This window comes from Barbus barbus (assembly GCF_936440315.1).
Source record: "Barbus barbus genome assembly, chromosome: 40".
In the NCBI taxonomy this organism is placed as follows: Eukaryota; Metazoa; Chordata; class Actinopteri; order Cypriniformes; family Cyprinidae; genus Barbus; species Barbus barbus.
In genome coordinates, this window is record NC_136718.1 from 25,786,089 (window position 1) to 25,806,581 (window position 20,493).

The 20,493-nt window shown below is 38.8% G+C and overlaps 1 protein-coding gene across 1 annotated transcript in view; it reads right to left on the minus strand.

Annotated features, from left to right (window-relative positions):
• LOC306859407 (broad substrate specificity ATP-binding cassette transporter ABCG2-like) overlaps positions 1 to 17,941 on the minus strand; it is a gene marked incomplete at both ends in the record, with an annotated part of 30,507 nt that extends 12,566 nt beyond the window's left edge. Inside the window, 10 exons of the mRNA XM_079400419.1 lie at positions 1,874 to 2,124; positions 6,926 to 7,027; positions 7,103 to 7,254; positions 7,456 to 7,613; positions 8,654 to 8,806; positions 9,621 to 9,735; positions 11,495 to 11,554; positions 13,691 to 13,904; positions 17,339 to 17,452; positions 17,884 to 17,941. Of these exons, the coding sequence (XP_079256545.1) occupies positions 1,874 to 2,124; positions 6,926 to 7,027; positions 7,103 to 7,254; positions 7,456 to 7,613; positions 8,654 to 8,806; positions 9,621 to 9,735; positions 11,495 to 11,554; positions 13,691 to 13,904; positions 17,339 to 17,452; positions 17,884 to 17,941 (1,377 nt within the window). The remainder of the gene's footprint in view (positions 1 to 1,873; positions 2,125 to 6,925; positions 7,028 to 7,102; positions 7,255 to 7,455; positions 7,614 to 8,653; positions 8,807 to 9,620; positions 9,736 to 11,494; positions 11,555 to 13,690; positions 13,905 to 17,338; positions 17,453 to 17,883) is intronic.
• Positions 17,942 to 20,493: the final 2,552 nt, after the last annotated feature.

A 20,493-nucleotide genomic window follows, 5' to 3' on the forward strand; every position in this document is an offset into this window, starting at 1 on the left:
ATACTAAATTAATAACAATGACAAAATCATGCAGCAGTGAGAGCAGTTAAAAGTTCCTTTGTTGTGGAGACAGAGACAATCCAGAAAAGCCATCCAGGAAGAATAGGATGACACATCACGAGAGAGCTGAGACCAGAAAAGAGAAAATGCAGAGCACTCCCAAAAAAGAAGAAAAAGTGTGGACACAAACTGCAATATGGGGAAGGTGACACATGCATACAGAAGCACTTCAAAAGGGGACAGACAAAATCCATGCAGCAATTTCCAATGGATCATCCGATGACCTGGGTCCTTTGAGGATTATGTGATTGCCTCTTATTGCTTCTATGAACATCATCCTTCCACAAATGAGCTTCCGTTTCTTAACCTTTTTTTGTCGCAATAGTTCTAAAAAACCTGTGCGTTTATGGGGGCCATCTAAATAATTGACATTACAACTTAGTATATTAATTTCAGTCCCTACTAACAAACAAATTAGTGAACTGAATAAAAGAGAGAAAGTAATACCACTGCAAATGAATTCTCAAGTCTGCCTTTAAAAACCAATTAACAAAGAAAACCCATCCCATAAAACTTTTACAGACTGGGGTGAAAACCCCAGGCTGCCGCCCTCCCCGGTCTTAATCAGTGACAGTAACATGACAACCAGTACAATTCTTTAGAACACCGCCATTAGCCCTATTATAAGAGAATAGCATAACTTCGAATTTACACGAGTAAAAAAAAAAAAAAAAAAAGTGTACTTTGTATACTCTATAACGAGGAAACATAAATAATTGGATCTTGTACATTGAAAACTGTACATTAGTGATACCAAGTTTCCTAGCTTACATGAAGAACTGCCAGTAACCGATTGTCCCATGAAGTTCTAGATCAGTAAATCAAAAGACGAGTCACTCGGTATTATCAAACCCTTATGCCACGTCCATGCCAGGAGAATGAGGAGCGGGAATGGAGCTCAGAAATTGACGAGGTTCGTCCGGAGAGTGCATTAGTTTGGTCTCGCCGTGTTTCATGATGATCTTCAGCATAGCTGGATACTTAAGAAAGGTCTGCAGTCCTGTCTCTTTCAGTTCCTTCTATATTGTACTGAAGTAAATGAAGCATCTTGCTTCATTTAGAATCAAATTCATGTCATTGTGGCGTAACAGTTTGAAGAGAAACACTTGCGGTTTGGAGTGATCCGTTGAAGCTCTGGAGTAAACTCGATGCGCACGCTCAATCTCGATATCTCTGCCCGCAAGTGATGGGATCCAGATTGGCAGTGACCGTTTCAGAAAGCCAATCGGGTCATCCTTCTCGGCGCCTTCAGGTAGTCCCAGCAGGTGGAGATTACGGAGTCTGCAGCAGTCTTGTAAATCAGTCACCTGCTGCTCGAGGGCATCCAGACGCATAGTGTGTTCGTTGATCACTTTTTTCTGCTCACCGATTAAAAAAAGTCAACTTTAGAGCACATATTCTGGATTGTAGTCAAGTGAGAGGCGAATTCGGTGCACATTGCTGCTAATTCAGTTTTCAAAATGTCGTCAAATTGCTTTATAGTGACCGCCATATTGTCTTCCATGTCTCGGCCCGCTGTGGCTGCTGGTTTAGTTTTCTTCTTAATTGGCGAGGATGATGGTGAAAGATACAGTAAGTGAGTTTCCGACTGCGTGACATCTCCAGACCAACAACAAACGAAAAAACCACCCCAAATGTAAGAAAATAAATCGAACAACTGAAAACGACGGGTTATATACACGGAGCTCAGCTAATGTGTTTCTTGGCTTATGAAAGAGTCATGTGATCCCCATGTTGTTCAGTTATTGAAATATTATTTTAAAATCGCTGATAAAAACATCTGTGAATGCCTGATATAGATGGTGGTGCTGACCTGAGCGAATGAGGTCTGTGGGTTCAGCATGAGGTTCCTGAAGGTTCTCTTGAGGACCCAGTGGAACTGGTGGCAGAAGGCCGTGCTGTAGGTGATGGTTCTGGATTTAGGTTTTGTGCTGTAGTCCTGTCCCTGAACGATTCGCTCCAACTCGCTTTTGGTCTTTTTGTAGCTGACGCTGTTCTTGTATTCCTCCACCAAACGGTCCTCGATGCCCTTCAGAGACAAACTCAGCTTTTCCTGGTCCAGTTCTGATACACCCAAACACATTTATAATCAGTCACAAAAAAATACTAGTCTCAGTCACTGATGGTAAAATCAACTAAAATAAAACATGTATAAACATTCGTATTCAAGTTGAAATAAATTCAAAATATTCGATGAAAATATTAAACTAAAACTATTAAAATTTAATTTTAAGGCTGAAAATTAAATGATAAATATAAGCTCAGTCAATTATGCTACTGTTAACTAAAATGATAGAAAACTAAAATTGTAAATATTAGTCACATTAACTAAAAGTAAAGGACAGTATGAGCAAGGGCGGAGTTGACGGGAACGAAGACCCCCACATTGGAGCAGAAGACCACCGTGGGGCACTAATGGCCTAATGGTTAAAGAGTCAGACTTTTAACCCAAAAATCACGGGTTCGAGTCCCAGTATTGACAGGGATTGTACAGGTGCATCTCAGAAAATTTGAATATGGTGAAAAAAATTCTTGTAACTTATTTCAAAAAGTGAAACTGTCATATATTTTAGATTCATTACATGTAAAGTAAGACACTTCAAAAGTTTTTGTTTTGTTTTAATTTTGATGATTAGAGCTTACAGCTCATGAAAGTCGAAAATCAGTATCTCAAAATATTAGAATATTTACATTTGAGTTTCAATAAATGACCATCCATACAGTATAAATTCTGGGTATCTCTTGTTTTTCGAAACCACAATAATGGGGAACACTGCTGACTTGGTAATGGTCCAGAAGACGATAATTGGCACCCTCCACAAAGAGGGTAAGTCACAGAGGGTCATTACTGAAAGGGGTGGCTGTTCAAGGAGTGCTGTATCAAAGCATATTAAATGCCAAGTTGACTGGAAGGAAGAAATTAGGTAGGAAAATGTGCACAAGCAACAGGGATGACCGCAAGCTTGAGAATAGTATCAAGCAAAGCTGATTCAAACACTTGGGAGAGCTTCACAAGGAGTGGACTGAAGCTGGAGTCAGTGCATCAAGAGTCTCCACGCTCAGACATCTTCAGGAAAAGGGCTACCAAGTCACTTCTGAAACAGAAACATCTTACCTGGGCTGTGGAGAAAAAGAACTGAACTGTTGCTCAGTGGTCCAAAGTCCTCTTTTCAGATCATAGTAAATTTTGCTTTTCATTTGGAAATAAAGATCTGGAGTCTGGAGGAAGAGTGGAGAGGCACAGAATCCATGTTGCTTGAAGTCCAGTGTGAAGTTTCCGAAGTCAGTGATGATTTGGGCTGCCGTGACGTCTGCTGGTGTTGGTCCATTGTGTTTTATCAAGTCCAAAGTCAATGCAGCCGTCTACCAGGAGATTTTAGAGCACTTTATGCTTCCATCTGCTGACAAGCTTTATGGAGATGCTGATTTGCTTTTCCAGCAGGACTTTAGCACCTGCCCACACTGCCAAAACCACTTCCATGTGCTTTGCTGACCATGATATTACTGTGCTTGATTGGCCAGCCAACATGCCTGACCTGAACCTCATATGGAATCTATGGGATATTTTCAAGAGAAAGATGAGAAACAGTCGATCCAACAATCCAGACGAGCTGAAGACTCAATAGTGCCTCAGCAGAGCCACAGGCTGATCGCTTCCATGCAACACCTCACTGATGCTAGAGTTTGTACTAAAGGAGCCCCGACCAAGTATTGATTGCATAAATGAACATACTTTAAAGAACTTGAACTTTTCTGTTTTGCAAATCCAATGTAGAAACTCTAATGTAGAAACAGGGGCCAGAATGGGCTCGTTACGGAGCTCTAGGGCTGGAGGGAACTCGTTACTAAACTCGGGGACAGAAATGGACTTGGAGTCTATTTTGAGTCTAACACTGGACTGCGATCAGGGGTTGGAGCCAACAATGGACTGGGCTCAGGGGCTGGAGCTGACACTGTACTGGGCTCAGGGGCTGGAACTACAGAGAATTGTCTTTTCTTCCTCACCCTCCTGTTTTGGGCTGTGGTTAAATGGAGTGCTGAGGCTTTAGTCAACTCTAGACTGGGCTGACATTCTGGAACGGTCACTGGAGTTGGTTCATGGCGCAGGCTCTGGAATTATTATCTCTGGAGCATGCTCAGGAATTTTACTCACAAGAATAAACTCAAGATTTTGTTTCTCTGGAACGGATTCTGGACATGAGTAGCAGAGAGTGGTAATCATCTTCAGCACTGACTTTACGGACAGGATATGGGGGTCCGGTAGCTTTGCTGCACTGTTTGAGACAGCTTTCCTCATCCCAGGAAAAGACAACGACACAGGAGGTAATGTACAACCAGGTCTTTATTTGCAGAAAGGTCAAGAAGTGCAAGCAGGTAAGTAAATAAGTTCATAGACTGACTTGAACTAAACTGGGTCAACAACTGTCCCTTTTCTTCCAGGTGCTGGCTGGTGTGACTGAAGAGACAGAAGATGGACGGAAACTGAAGACAAGATGATGATAGGAAAGTATTCCAAGGTGAGCAGTCAGGGAAGTAGCTACGGAGAGAACAATGAGACAAGAAAGAGGTGAAGTAGAGAGTGACTGCTTATATGTGTGTCTTGATGAGATGGTAATCTGTGGCAGGTGTGGTGATGGCTGACTGAGTGCAGGTGGGAACCAGGAGGGATGCTGGGAAATGTAGTTCTGTGTTGACGGTTGGTGACTGGGGATTGTGACAGTATGTTTGCTATAAAAATGTCCGTGATTTTCTAAATGGACATGACTTTTCATAGTCATATTTCTTAGCAATAAATTATATTTCTGATTAGGGGTACCTTACTCTGGGTTCTGATTGTCACCCAGAGTAAGGTACCAATCAGGAATAGGAAAAAACAACCAGAAACGATCAATATACAAACTCCAAAACAAAGAATTGCAGGATCAGATTAGGCACACTATAAATGAGAAACTGGACACAATCAACCTTACATCACTAAATGCAGAACAAACCTGGCACATTTTTAAAGCAGCCCTTAAGGACACCCTGAAGAAAGCCTGTGTCACTAGGAAGATAGGAGCAAGACACAGAAAGGCAACAGCTTGGTGGAATGAGGAAGTCAAAGCAACAATCAAGAAAAAGAAGAGACTGTACATAATCGGGTTTAAGTTGAAGGAAGATACAGAATCGCAAGGCGGCACAGCAAGCGGGTGGTGAAAATTTCAAAGGAAAAGTCATGGACCAAGTACGTTGAGAAACATGCAAGACCTCACTAAGAGAGTTTTACAAGAGCATTAAGTTGATGAGAGTTCGAGATGAACCCTTCAACCCCACCACCATTATCAACAACGCAAATAGAAAAGCTCTACATGAAGGGGAGAAAATTCTAAAGAGGTGGGAGGAGTATTTTAAAGAGCTATTGAATCCGAGGGGTGTACTACCCAGACCATGTTGAGCCTACCATCCTGGAGAACGAAGTAAGGAGAGCAGTTACAACAAGCCCAAAAGGAAAAGCAGCAGGAGATGACGGTATCACAACTGAAGCCATCTTTGCCTGTGGTGAAAATGGCATCAAGTGGCTCACCACCATCTTTCAGAAAGCCTGGAAAGAAAGGAGAGTACCAGAAGACTGGCAAAACGCAATAGTGGTGCCAATATGGAAAAAGGAAGGTAGCAAGAAAGACTGCAGCACTTACCGTGGCATCTCACTACTCGGCCACATAGGAAAAATGTATGCCAAAATCCTATAACAACACGCTAGAGGAAAAGCGGAACATCTAATCAGTGACTCTCAATTTGCCTTCAGGAAGGAAAGAGGATGCACGGATGCAATCGTTTCACTCAGACAAATCTCTGAGAAGACTATAGAATACAACAGCTACAAGAGCACATAGACCAGCTCAATGCAAGCTGTGAGAAATATGATATGAAAATCAGCGTCAGCAAAACCGAGGTCATGATTGTCAGCAGAAATCCTGACAAACTGGACATCAAAATCTGCAGAACCCCGTTGAAACATGTCAGGGAATTCAAATATCTCGGCAGCATCTTCACTGAAGATGGCAAGCTAGACCGGGAAACTGAAACCCGATGCCAGAAAGTTAACGCAATCACCTATCAGCTTGCCCCGCTCCTTAAACACCCCAACATCTGTCTTAGTACAAAGGCAAAACTCATCAACACCATCTTCATACCCACTCTCACCTACCAGTGCCAGACATGGCCCCTAACAAAAGTCCACAAGAGAAAACTGACCACCTGCGAGATGAAATGCTTGAGAAGAGCAGTCAACAAGACCAGACGAGACAGGATCAGAAATGAAGAGATCAGAGACATGGTAGGAACAACATCAGTCCTAAGCTACATCGAGAATCAGAGAATAAAAAGGTTTGGCCACCTCATGTGGATGTCACACAATCAACCTGCACTCCGAGCTTACAACATCAGATACTCTGGAAGGCAAGCCAGAGGAAGACCAAGACTACGCTGGATAGACGCTGTGAAAGACACACTAACAGCTCACCAGTTGATCCTTGCTCAAGCCACACGCCTAGCAGTTGACAGATAGCTATATCCCCCCGCAACACTCCCAGTATAAGCGGAAGGAAAAAAACAAATAAAAGGAAGAACAAGAAAGATCAGTATCGACAGATACTGCTTTCTGTGATCGGACTCAAAAATCCTGATCGGAGCACCCCTATTTCTGATTATTATATGAATGCTGTAGTTATGCCCATTAAATAATTTATTATTATTTCATAAATAAACCCATCAGTGTAACATAAAAATAATGCTAATAAAAGACTATAGTATATTTTATAGATGATAAAAGTAATAAAAAACAAATGCATTAATAAACAATCATACAAAAGGGAAACTGTCATACCCTCATTGACATATAACTTGTTGAGAGCGACGGCGGTGGAGTCTCCATTGATGACATCCAGGAAGAAATCAGCAGGGTTGTTATGAGGTTCACAGGTGTATCCTGACACACACACACACACACATCAGTATCAGGATGTGAGGGTCTGTTGATGTGTGTATATTTGTGTTTTCATACCGATCTGACTGAAGTAGTCCAGGGTGTCCTGAGCTTGGCCATGATACACCATCCTTCCTCCCACCAGCAGTGTGAGGCTGTCGAACAGCCGGTAGATGGAGTACCGCGGCTGATGGATGGACAGGATGATGGTGCGACCGCTGTTTGCCATTCTGAACAGACCACAATCTTATATACATGTTATTTGTACAATAATAAGTATATGCAATTACCTAGCGTATTCTAGTTGACGTGCATTACAGTGGGACAAACTGAACTATTTTAAAACTATTACACTTCTTCAAGTCAATTCAAATGAACATGTCTGTCTTGTGGTTTAGGTGTGAAATATGACCGGTTTTGTATAAACGCACCTCTTGAGCAGCATGAGGACAGAGTTGGCCGTACTGGCGTCCAGGCCGGTGGTCGGTTCGTCCAGGAAAAGCACCGGTGGATCAATGATCAGCTCCATGCCGATGCTCGTCCTCTTCTTCTCTCCACCTGAAATGCCACGAATCAGCTGCGTGCCCACCTGTAAAACAAATTCATCATGATTCCCATCAGTAGAACAGACAGACTTTTCTGTTAGATGGTCATCGTCTTCTATATATGTGTGTGTGTGTGTGTATACAAACATGTACTTACATACACAGACAAAAAACAATGACTAATGCTACAATAATACTATACTATACTGCACTAATACTATATATACAAACAAATATGTTATTTTTCTCATAATAGTATCATTAATATACTATTATAGTTTTGTTCATATTTTTAATTAAATGTAATTTTCTTAAAAGTTCTTTAAAGTTTTTGTAATTGTGTTATTTTTAATATTTTTACTTTTTAAATATGTCTATAGTTTTTATTAACTTACACTTATTTTAATTGAAATAATTAAAACATTTTATATATATATATATATATATATATATATATATATATATATATATATATATATATATATATATAGTATGCACACATACACATGCATACACACACAGTTTATTTTAGTATCATTGATGCACTATTATATTTTTTGTTAATATTTTTAATCAAATGTAACTATTTTTATATTTTACAGGTTTCTGTACTTTTGTTGTTTTTTGTCATTTTTATTGTTTTTTGTATCTAAAGTTTGTGTTTAGTTTATTTTTGTATCTATAGTTATTAGTAATTTTTATTTATTTTATTTTAGTTTCAGTTTTAGTTATTTTAGCACTGAGAAATCTTGCCTTGGTAACTAGCTAAAATACAACAAGCTTAAGTTTGTTTATATTTAATTTAATTTTAGTTTTAATTTCATTTATTTAATAATTTGTTTATTTTATTAATTTGTATGTTATTTTATTTTATTTTTTATTTTATTTACTTATTTTTGTGTATGTTTTATCTAGCTATACTTTCGGGCAGAAAAACAAAATCACATTCAAAAGTATTTAGATGGCAGGTACATCTGAACTAAACATCAAAGATGAGACTAGATACACGGTTCACTGATTTCTGAGAATGTGAAGTCTGTGTTGACTGCATGTAGTTCAGATGAAGGTGTGTTTGGTTTGTTACCCGTGAATCAGCCACTTTGCTCAATCCCAGCTCATGAATGAGTCTCTCAACTTTCTCATCTTTTTCTCTCTGACTGATTGACTTCGGGAGTCGTAAAGCTGCTGAGAAACGCAGATTCTCGCGAACGGTCAGCGTCCCCATGACCACATCATCCTGCAAAAAAGCATGCCTTTGAAATAGGGGTGTCAACACATATCAGTATTGGCAATGTTTAAAAATGAAAAGTATACATATGACACATAATTATCCAGCACCAGGGCCAATATGGAATGCAATTTACGTTTCATTCATACTCGACGACTTTGCACAGAAAGTGCACAAGAAAAACTCATAGAAATCATAAAACAAATGACTTTTGTGGACAAATGCAACCAGCTATCTCTGTGACTGAATAAAATGCAGAAAGACATTTAATGTCTAAACAAAATGTATAGATGAGTATAGAATACTAATACTAGAAAATAATATACTTTCTCTTTCATTTTCTCTTTAGTCTTTCCACTCCTGATCATTATCATGAATTCTCGTGATCATGATAATCATGTAGTGAAAATCTGATTCGATGAACGCCTTAGTTTGACACACAAAGCCTGATTTTCAGGCTGTTACACGTGTTTAAACCATGAAAGAGCAGTTTCTGAACAAAACTTTAGTAAACGCAGGGTGTCTCATGACATGCTGGTGTGATTTGAGATTAGATTACACAATCACTGGAGAAATTCAGACACAAGTAGTAGTTCAGTCAAATGAAACTACTACTTTATTGCAGGAAGGCAAACTAAACTGCTGAAGAGTTTCAGTCCAGCTCTTCTACTCATGATATCGATTCTTCAGTCAAACATGACATCTAATGTGTAAGTTCAGCATTTGTGCTCACATCATGTATCACGGAGGAGAATGTGCTGCTACTGCACAAAGTGTTCAAAAGAAAGGAGATGTAGTAAATGAGTGTTTGTGAGGTTTATACCTGCACTACGTATCCAGACAGACATTTGAAGTTTGGAGGTTGTGGAGCTCCATCTATAAGAACTTCTCCAGAGAGACCAGCAGGATCCTTACGAGCGGCCAGAACATCCAGAAACCTTCAGTAAAACACAAATATTTGTTTATAAATAAATTAATGTAAAAACCTCTCTCTCTATATATATATATATATATATATATATATATATATATATATATATATATATATATATATATATAAACAGTGAAGTTTAAAGTAGTTTTAAATGATTAAAGTTTGATAGACAGCCAGATAGATTCTAAGGACCTCAGAGTGGTTGCTAGGGTATTTTAGGTGGTTGTTATGATGGTTACTAGGCTAACTGGGGTGGATGCTAAGGCGGTTGCTATGGTGTTGCTATGCGGTTGCTAGTGTACACTGAGTAGTTGATGAATGATGAATGATGCATTTATATAGCGCTTTTATTGTGTATTGCCATACACCCAAAGCGCTTTACAATCATGTGGGGGGGGGGGTCTCTCCTCAACCACCACCAGTGTGCAGCATCCACTTGGATGATGCGACGGCAGCCACAGTACAACGGCGCCAGTGCGCTCACCACACACCAGCTACAGGTGGAGAGGAGAGTGTGATAGAGCCAATCAAATGGATGGGGATTACTAGGAGGCCATGATTGATAAGGGCCAGTGGAGGGAATTTGGCCAGGACACCGGGGTTACACCCCTAGTTGCTAAGGTGTTGCTGTGCGGTTGCTAGGGTACCAAGTGTGGTTGCTAAGGTGTTGCTAGGCAGTTGCTACGATACTCGTGGTGGTTGCTATGGTGTTGCTATGGTAACCGGGGCAGTTGCTAGGGTGTTGCTATGCGGTTGCTAAGGTACCCGGGGCGGTTGCTAGGGTGTTGCTAAGTTGTTGCTATTTGGTTGCTAGGGTACCTGGGGCGGTTGCTAAGTTGTTGCTATTTGGTTGCTAGGGTACCTGGGGCGGTTGCTAGGGTGTTGATATGCGGTTGCTATGGCACCCGAGGTGGTTGCTAAGGTGTTGCTATGCGGTTGCTATGGCACCCGAGGTGGTTGCTAAGGTGTTGCTATGCGGTTGCTATGGCACTCGGGATGGTTGCTAAGGTGTTGCTATGCGGTTGCTATGGCACCCGAGGTGGTTGCTAAGGTGTTGCTATGCGGTTGCTAGGGTACTCGGGATGGTTGCTAAGGTTTTGCTACGCGGTTGCTAGGTAGTAGATAGATAGATAGATAGATAGATAGATAGATAGATAGATAGATAGATAGATAGATAGATAGATAGATAGATAGATAGATAGATAGATAGATAGATAGATAGATAGATAGATAGATAGATAGATAGATAATTCCATCAATTGAAGTCTATGGGATTTTTAATCAGTCAGAAATTTAGTCTCAGAAGAATAATAATAAATCACTATAAGTTTAAATACAATTTCAGTAAGTTGGCTTTCTCAAGCCAACCTAATAATTAATGTTTTTTTGAGCAGCAAATCAGAATATTAGAATGATTTCTGAAGGATCATGAGACTGGAGTAATGATGTTAAAAATGAAGCTTTGAAATCACAGGAATAAATTACATTTTAAAATATATTCAAATAGAAAACTTTATTTTAAATACTTAAAAATACTTTACAATATTAGCTGTATTTTGGATCAAATAAATGCAGGCTTGTTGAGCAAAAGATAATTCTTTAAAAAAAACAAAAAATCTTACTGTCCAAAAACTTTTGACTGGTAGTAAATACATGATGTGTGTTTTAACCAGTTCATGCAATGTTATTGCCTGTACCGTTTTAGGAAAAAAACTGCTTGTTACTGGAAATACTAGACTGTCAGACAAACAGATAGCTCTTACGATGATTTCCCGCTCCCAGTGGCTCCTAATATGGCGTTCAGCCCTGGCTTCATAATTCCACTAGACAAAACAACACAGAATTACATCAAAATTATCATATAAAACAAGATCAAACCAAACATACTTAAGATGCTGAATCGATGAGCCTCAGTTGAAATGCAGTTTCGTTTCGGACGAAAACTGTATTTTTATTTATTTTATTTGTTTTGTTTGACCACAGTGAAATACAACAACAACAACAACAAATGGCATCTGATTATATCAAGCGCTTGCATGCTTCAATTACATAATAAAATAATAATATTCATGAGCTCAGCTGACTTATTGGGTGAGTTAGGCTAAACACCCTGATGAGGGCCAATACCCGGAGCTCACACAGGTTAAGCATCAAACTCACTCGACAAATAGCACAAAAGCTATCTAACTCCCAATTTTATTCACTGTTAATTTAAAAAAAAAAAAAAAAAAAAAATCAGATTTCAAATTATGTCTGTTTTTCCAGGAAAATCAAACAATAAATGCTGTTTTGACACTCTTTGATGTGGCGTGACAGCCACTGTGTAATTATGTTTGTTATTATATTTCAACAACAAATTGAACATTTATCATTTAGAAATGAATTTAAAAAACTGCATTATGTGCAATTTACATGTCTGCATACACCATTTTAATTTGAGTATTGATTATTATGTTTAAAAATAAAAAGGAATAAGTGAATTTAAGTTTGGGCTCTGTTGTTAGTTATAACCTTATAGTAATGTAAAAGGGATCCCTATAGTTTAGAGCAAAAGATGGAGTAGATTTTATCACTAAGAAATTAAATTAAATACATAAATATTTTTTATTATAATTTAATTTGTTTAAAGAAAGAGCAATTTGTTCAGTAAACCACAGTTTAATAAAAAAAAAAAAAAAAAAAAAAAATAGTTTCATGTTTATTTTTTCCCCAGCTGTACCGAAATCATACCAAAACCATCTCGTTTGTGTATTGTTTACACCCTTAATAAGAACATTTGCTAAATAATGCAAAAAAAAAAAAAGTCAGGGCAAAAACTGGAACCACTAAAAAAGTAACTTTAAATAAAATTAACAGAAATAAAGTGAAATTAAAAAAAAAAAAAAGTTTAACTTATTTTATTTCAGCTATGCGAAGGCAACATTTCTCATTTTCATTTAGTTTAACTTCATGTACTACATTAACACACATACTGTTACTGTAAAATTATTTTGTACATGACTGTTGTATCATATGGTAATTGGGCAGTATTTCATAGACAGTAGGGGAGAGTGGGACACAACCTAACACTTTTTGATGTTTGTGTAATTCCACATGGGCTTCGGAGTATTTTTGTTCCACATTAACTTTAGTATAAATATGTGCTTTTGTTTCATTACAGTGTATACGTTTTTCTTTATTTACTCCAAAATAAAGGAAGGGAAATGTGACAACATGCCACATTGTAACATGACAGCTTAAAATGTTAAAAGAAAGAGTTTAAGAATTAAAATTAAACTATTTTAATTTTGACAATGAACTCTAAACAAATAGATCAGCCAAAATGCTTTACATTTCTTGAAATAATAATTTCTGAACATAGACTCTCAGTCTTTATTCACCTCTTTTGCATGGTTTCTCAAAGTCATGCAAGTAATTAGTGTAAATCATATCGTTATCTCATAGAACAGCATAGTTCTAATAGCGGGGCACATTGTATCACAGTGTTACAACGTTCCCCATCTGAACAACTGGAATTTAAAACTGGTTGGTGTCTTCTGCCAGTTGGCAAAGCATTAAAGACATATCTGAAGTGATAAATAACAGATTGGAGATTAAAATAATAGCATATTTGCCTCATTTTAAATAAACACTAAGATAAAAAATTTACTTCAGCCAGAAATGTACTTTTGCTGTAGTTAAATAGCTTAAACGAACAGTGATATCTTAAAAAAATAATAATAATTTTGGTGCATTTTTTTTCTTTATATAGTGCTGATATGGCAACTAGTAGGCTAAATACTGTAAGTTTTGTTATGCCAGCATGACTACAATGCGTTACTACAAGGTGAAATTAAAAATACTTTGACACCATGGTATTCTTAAATGCGTGACTATTTAAAATCCATGAAACATGAATATTGTGATCAAACAGCATCAGATCTGACTCCACACCATCATCAAAAGAGTGCAAGACTCACTTGAGCTCGATCAGGATGTTCTTCTGCGTAACCTTCCTCTTGCACAGGAACCCGCTCTTCATCTTCACGCTGTAGTTGATGTTGTGGAAGCTCACAGTAACTCCTCGACTGGGCGATGAGAAGGACATTCTGGTGGACACCTGTGTCCTGGACGCATTATTGTCCAAATCTTCCTCTATCAGAACATCTGTGTCTGCCATCACACCTGGAAACCCTGAGGAAAAGCAGATGGTTTAACTGTCAGATGACATGAGTAAATCATTATCATTAATCATTATTAAAACATGAACTAACAGTTTACATCATTTTTAAACAACTTTGCTCATCATCTGCAATACATCTACACGACGTTTCCTATCAGATGTCAAATAGACGTTTATTAGATGTTTATGTTTATTAAAACTGACGTCTGTCAGGTGTTTGTACACAGCAGATGCAAGAGATCTTTAACAGACATCTTGTAAAATTGTGTGCTATCTGGGCAGTATCACTCCAAAAACTCCAAACCCTTCCGATATTTTGCAGTAAAAAAGGAAGAAATATTGATTAAAACAATCTTATCACAACAATGGGTAAATATTGATCAGTTGACGATTATTCACAGAAACCGTGTTTACACTCACCTGAAGCAAAGTCGATCCGCAGGTATTATGTGAAGCGCGAGTGTTTGTGCTTGTGTGTTCAGTGAGAGAGAGAGAGAGAGAGAATGCATTTATGTGAATGAAGTTTCATTAAAAAAAAAAAAAAAAAAACTCAAGGCGGGTCACAAGTGTTACGATGAGTGATAAAGCCTATGCAAATCAGCTTTTCAGCGTTTATACTATAAGCATCAAAATATCATGGAATTACCACCAGTTTTAGGGAGCTGATATGGCTTTATATTTTATTCATGTCTTTTCATGACAAATATATTACAATATCTTAAAAATACAAGTAGGACTTCATGTTGTCACGGTTTGGTTTCTGTCTAGTTTCCCTTTTGCCCATATTTGGTTTTTCCTGTCATTAGTTAATTATCAATCATTCTCATCACATGTGTTTAATTAATTATCTTGTTTGTTCCTTTGTCCCGATCCCTTTAAAGGTCCTCAGTTCTCCTCATGTCTTTGTCAGATCTTGAGTTTATAATGGTAATGAGTTACTTTAATGAGCTTAATAAAATACTCCTGTCGTCATTCCTCGTCGTGCGCTCCTCCATACTACAACCACATTACATAACACATGTAGAATACTGTGCATTTTATTATCAGTTATCTTAAAATGCAATTATCATTATTTGGATCTCATTTGATAAAATGTGACAAATACATGATTCATAACAATATTGTCTTTAAAGTTTTCTCAACTAAAAGGCTTATTTTCAGACATGGCATGATTGAATTTGCGACCAAAACTATAAGTTCGGGACAATCTTTTAGTTCATATCTTTAGCTTTATAATTAAAGGTAGACTTATATAAATTATTAAAGGTATTTGAAAGCTCTTTCTACTGTTTTGTTTTCCCTCTCGACAAGTTAGATAACTTTTAGTTTGACACCTGGGGCTCGTTCTTCGTACGTCGCTAACTCAGTTAGCTGGATTTGATTGTTGACGATTTGGCATGATCTTGGATTGTTTGGTTCTTCGACACTCATCCTGGACTTGCTGTCATAGCAACAGGTGCGCAAGCTTAAACCTGCTCGGGAGCAGGCTTATTTCATGTAAACAGGATTAGATCGCGGCTTTATAAGCGGAGGAGATAGGGAAGTCTGTCGCAGCCATGTCTTGCCCGTTTTTACGACAGCAACCTGTTGCGGAAGGTGCAAGAATAATTCGCAGAGCTTTTGGAATTAATCGCGTATTGCGGGATAGACAGGATCCTTTGGCGCAGCGCGAAAGTGTAATTGTTGAGAGATATCGTTTTTCTCGTGAGGGTGTTATTTACATCATTAATTTGTTGGAACCACACATTAAGTGTTCAACACGGAGGAGTCGGGTTTTGACAACTGCACAGACTGTGTGCATTGCCCTGAGATTCTTTGCGAGTGGCACTTTCCTTTACACTATTGGAGATGCAGAGAACTTAGTGAAAAGTGCTGTCTGTCGTGCCATTCGCAAAGTTTACCTGGCACTCAAGCAGTTTTTAAGGGTTTTTGTGGTATTTCCAAGCCACTTAAGACCCCAGGTGGTAAAGCAGAATTTTTTTGCTATTGCAGGTACATTTATAATTGTTAATGACATGCAATCATGACCATGCCAAAAAGTATGACTAACAGTAGGTGTCCTTCAGGCTTCCCTAAGGTGATTGGTGCCATAGATTGCACACACATCCCCATCAAGGCCCCACCAGGCCCCAATGAAGGGGATTTTGTGAACAGAAAGGGGGTTCACAGTATAAATGACGCCCTTCCCTGACCCAAATCCTGGACCACAAACCCGTTACAATGCAGCTCTAGCCAGGACAAGGGCACGCATTGAAATGACCTTTGGGCAACTAAAGGAAAGATTTCAGTGTCTGAAGGGTCTGAGGGTTGCACCTGACAGGGCCTGTGACATAATTGTTGCATGTGCCATCCTCCACAATATTGCTACCATCAGAAAGGAGAGGACCCCTGTGGTGGAGGTGCAGCCTGATGATGACCTCCAGCCGTGCACTTGGACCAACCTAGTGGCAGAGCTGCACGGGACAGAATTGTGGCGCACCATTTTTGAATGTGTAAAATAAAAAAGACAAATATGCTTAGTTCCTGGAGTTTTATTTAAACAATTTTTTTATAAAGAAAAGCCAGCAAGTCATCTTTTGCCTGCAATAAGAGATAGTTATGTAAAGTCAGCAATACCACTATGTGTCAAATGGTGTATTAGCACTTACTCTGAAGGTCCTTTTGAAGCAACTCTATCTCTAGTGCAATTTTTCTCCTTTTCAAGTTGTCGAGTTCAATTTCTCCTCTTAATTTGTGTTTTTTCAGGTCCAAATACTCGATTTTTTGTTGAAGATGCCGTTTATATAGGGAACGGATGTCACCCTGTGTCATTTTGTGAAAGAAAAAAAAAGGGGTCAAAACATGCCTCATGCAACAAAAGTAAAAAGTAAAAGTACAACACTGTCCACCTCTGTATCAGTTCTTTGTGCAGACTCTTCTGCAAGCCTTTCTCTAGGTGTGGACTCCTGCAACTCATATTGCAGACAGAAAGAATAGGTACACAAGTATATACAAATTAGTGTAAAGTTATTTATGCACTTACAGGGTCTTCCTCCAAAGGACAGTCATCTGAGAGGGTTTCTTCACTGTCCTGTGCAATGGAAATAAATGGGTATTCCAAAGTGTTGCACTCTCTTCCCTTTATGCAAGTTACAAAAAGTACACAACTTACTGCATATGCTTCAGCCACCACTTGCTTGGGAACAGGTAAAAGTGTTGGTGTATTATGTAAAACTGCACAAAAGAGGAAAAAAAATAAAATAATTCATTACAATTAACTACACTGTAAAAAATATAATGTGATCAATAACTCATGGCAACATTTTATATTAACTAAAAGTGTAGAAGTCTTCACTTTCACAAATGGTTGAAATGACTGTACCAGCCATTTGGATTATACTTCATTTAATGCAGCAACAAATAATTTTACAGTGTACTAAGAGAATTGAAAGCTCATTTAGCCTACCAGTAATGAAGGTGTTGCTGCTACTGGTCCCTGGCTTTGGGTCTGAGGAAGAGCTGCCCCCAGGGATGCCCTCCACAATGGTTCGGTTTTCATTCAACCCAAGGGCCAGCTCCTCTGCTGGGGTATATTGTGGTGGTGCAGGACCACCACCTGTTTTTTTTTTTCAGCCTTTTTCTTGGTGGCTGTTATAAACAGACAGACACATTATTTAACAGTGGCTTTTAAAAAGGAAAAAAATGGCTTTTTAAAATAAAGACAGTTATAACAATTAAAGGCTACCATTTTGTAGAATATTCTTGTACTTCACTTTTACTTGTCCCCATGTTCTAGTGGGTCCCGTGGTGGCTCTGACATAAAAGAACAAAGTAAATATGAAATTATTAAAATGCAAAAATGCACACTGTAGAAAGTAATAGAAACATCTACCATGGACAGCACTTACGCATTTAATTTGTCTGCTACTTTTTGCCAGCCCTCTCTCCTGGCTTTTGCAGACTTTGAGGTGTTTCCTGTCGTTTTAATCAAAGACTCAAATTCGGCATAACCTTCCATTAAAAGCTCTTGTTCTGCTTGGGAGAAAAACTGGGCACGTTCTTTGGCCATGCTGAACAGCCAATAACAGCGTTGCTAATCATTGTTTCTACTATCGATACATATCCCCTTTTAAACCAACTCATGGACGCGCAATTATCTCAGATAACTCAATCCAGCGATACTAATCATAAACAGCAAGTGTGTTCGAAGAACCCAATTAGCCGGATCATGATTAGCACGATGAAATCATCTCGGATGTCTCATTTGATCTCGGATGTTTTAAGCAACGTACGAAGAACGAGCCCCTGGACTCTGACCACATATATAAACCTAACACACTTAATGCAAGAGAATGCAGTGAGAGAGAAAAAACTAAACAGATGTCTCACTTTTGTTTTGTATGCAAATACACAATAACAGTCCTTTTAAAAGGAAAAGAGACATGATGGTACAGTGTCTCTCCTGTACACTCAGAATATTTGAATTCATTTTAGTTGCTGGTTAGTTTTGTACAATTTTGCTAAACAAAAAGCAACAACATCCTGGCAAGCAACCGTGTGTCTCTGTGTGTTTAGGATACATGTAAGAGCAAGCTTCAGTTCTGTCTCTCTCTATCTGTGGCCACACACACACATAAGAGAGTCCCGCCCACATACACGCACGAGGAAAGAAAGAAATTAAACTAAACTGTTTGTAGAGTCCCTTTAACACCGAGCTCCTTGTTCTTCATGCAAATGGCAGATGAACAGGACTCACGCGTGTGCTCCGTTTGCCTCCAGGACCTGCAGGAAAACAGCTGCCCTCAGTGTAAACAGAATTCCTCATGTGGGACAGATCTGGAAGAATATGAGGTTCCAGTTGCAGATCTGGATGATTCCAATGCTTCTGTGTCAGATCTGGACAAATCTGTTGCCTGTGTTGCAGAGGCACTGGAGAGGACAGGACTTCAGACGGAGCAAGCTGAGGATGTGGAGTGCGACTCTTGCAGTGATAGGAAAGAGAAAGCCATCAAGACATGTCTGGTGTGTTTGGCGTCTTACTGTGAAACTCACCTCAGGTTGCATAAAGAACTGAATGTTGGGAAAGCACACTTACTGGTGGATGTCACTGGACAGCTCCAAAAAAAGACGTGCTCCCAACATCATAAGCTCCTGGAGGTTTACTGCCGCACTGACCACCAGTGTATCTGCTGCCTCTGCATGCTGGACACCAACCACAAAGGACATGACATGGTCTCGGCTGCTACAGAACGAGCAGAGAAACAGGTAAAGGTGGGGTAGGGTCGGTTTCAGTCCAATGAAGTACAAGTTTTTAATATGTAATATATAATCAAGCCATTTTAACTCTTTAGGTCAACTTTTCTGAAGCAGCCAGTTGCAGTTTGGTTTATGGTGAGAGATTATTGTTATGGACCTGGTTCTTCAGAACAAAGACATAATGATTCAAATCAAGGAAAGACAATGACAATAAGAGAGACAATTGTTATTTTTGGGAATGCAAGATTTGAAAGTTAGTCGATTAACTGGTTGGGTGAATATGTTTGGAGAACAGCCAGCTGCAGTTTGATTCATAATCAGGAATTTGGTGAGAGATTGTCGTTGTTTTCACAACTATGCTGAATTTTGCTTGAAAAAAGATTTTGTTGAACAAAGACACAATCATTAAGAGTCAATTAGAATAAGACATACCTATTTCAAGTTTCCAGTCACCAGGCACAACAGGTTATGACACCTTAAAATGTAGCTGGTGTCCTTGTTATACCGCAGTAGTTCTCAGTCACAACAGTAATGCTAAATGTAAAAGACCTGAACTACATTAAATTCTGTTTTACATACTTAAACAACTTACCAAGTTGTGGAGATCCAAGTATTGGGATAAATTTTTATCTAACATTTTCACCTTTTTCTCATTTCCCACCAGTTCTGGTTCCCTTGAGTCTGGACCCAAACACAGCCCACAGAAACCTTCGGTTAACAGAACAGAGGAGGAGACGGAGATCAATGTACCCCTGTCCCACCGGATTGGGGTGTGTCTGGACCACCGGGCAGGACAGCTGTCCTTCTACAGTGTCTCAGATACCATGATCCTCCTTCACAAAGTCCACACCAGGTTCACTCAAGCTCTTTATCCAGGATTTGGGCTCTTTCAGGGCTCCACTGCAAATAGTCGACAGACCCCAAAACAACTAAATATGTAAAATGCAAAGATGCTTAAGAACTGCTGTAAGGAGAAACAAATACCTCAGATTTGAAATGATTGAAAAAATCTCAATGTCAGGTTCAGAAATCGCAGGATCCACAACAAAACTTGAAAGCAACAGGAAGATGCTAACAAAACACAAAAGCTCCATGTAAGAGTACAATTTTTAATACTGTAAGATAAAGGCCATGTTTGCACATAAGTTAATAAGTTAAATCTTTCAGGAGTTCAGGTCTCTTACAATGACCACATTCTTGTCACTCAAGTCTTATATGGAACTTTATGGCTATTTAGGAAGTTATCTATTTGTTTAACAAATTATTTAGTAACTTATTCATGTTTCAACTGTGCAATTTTTCCCAGCACTCATTTCAGGACCATGGACAGCAACTTAGCATTCGCTGGTTTTCTTGCAGCAGGTG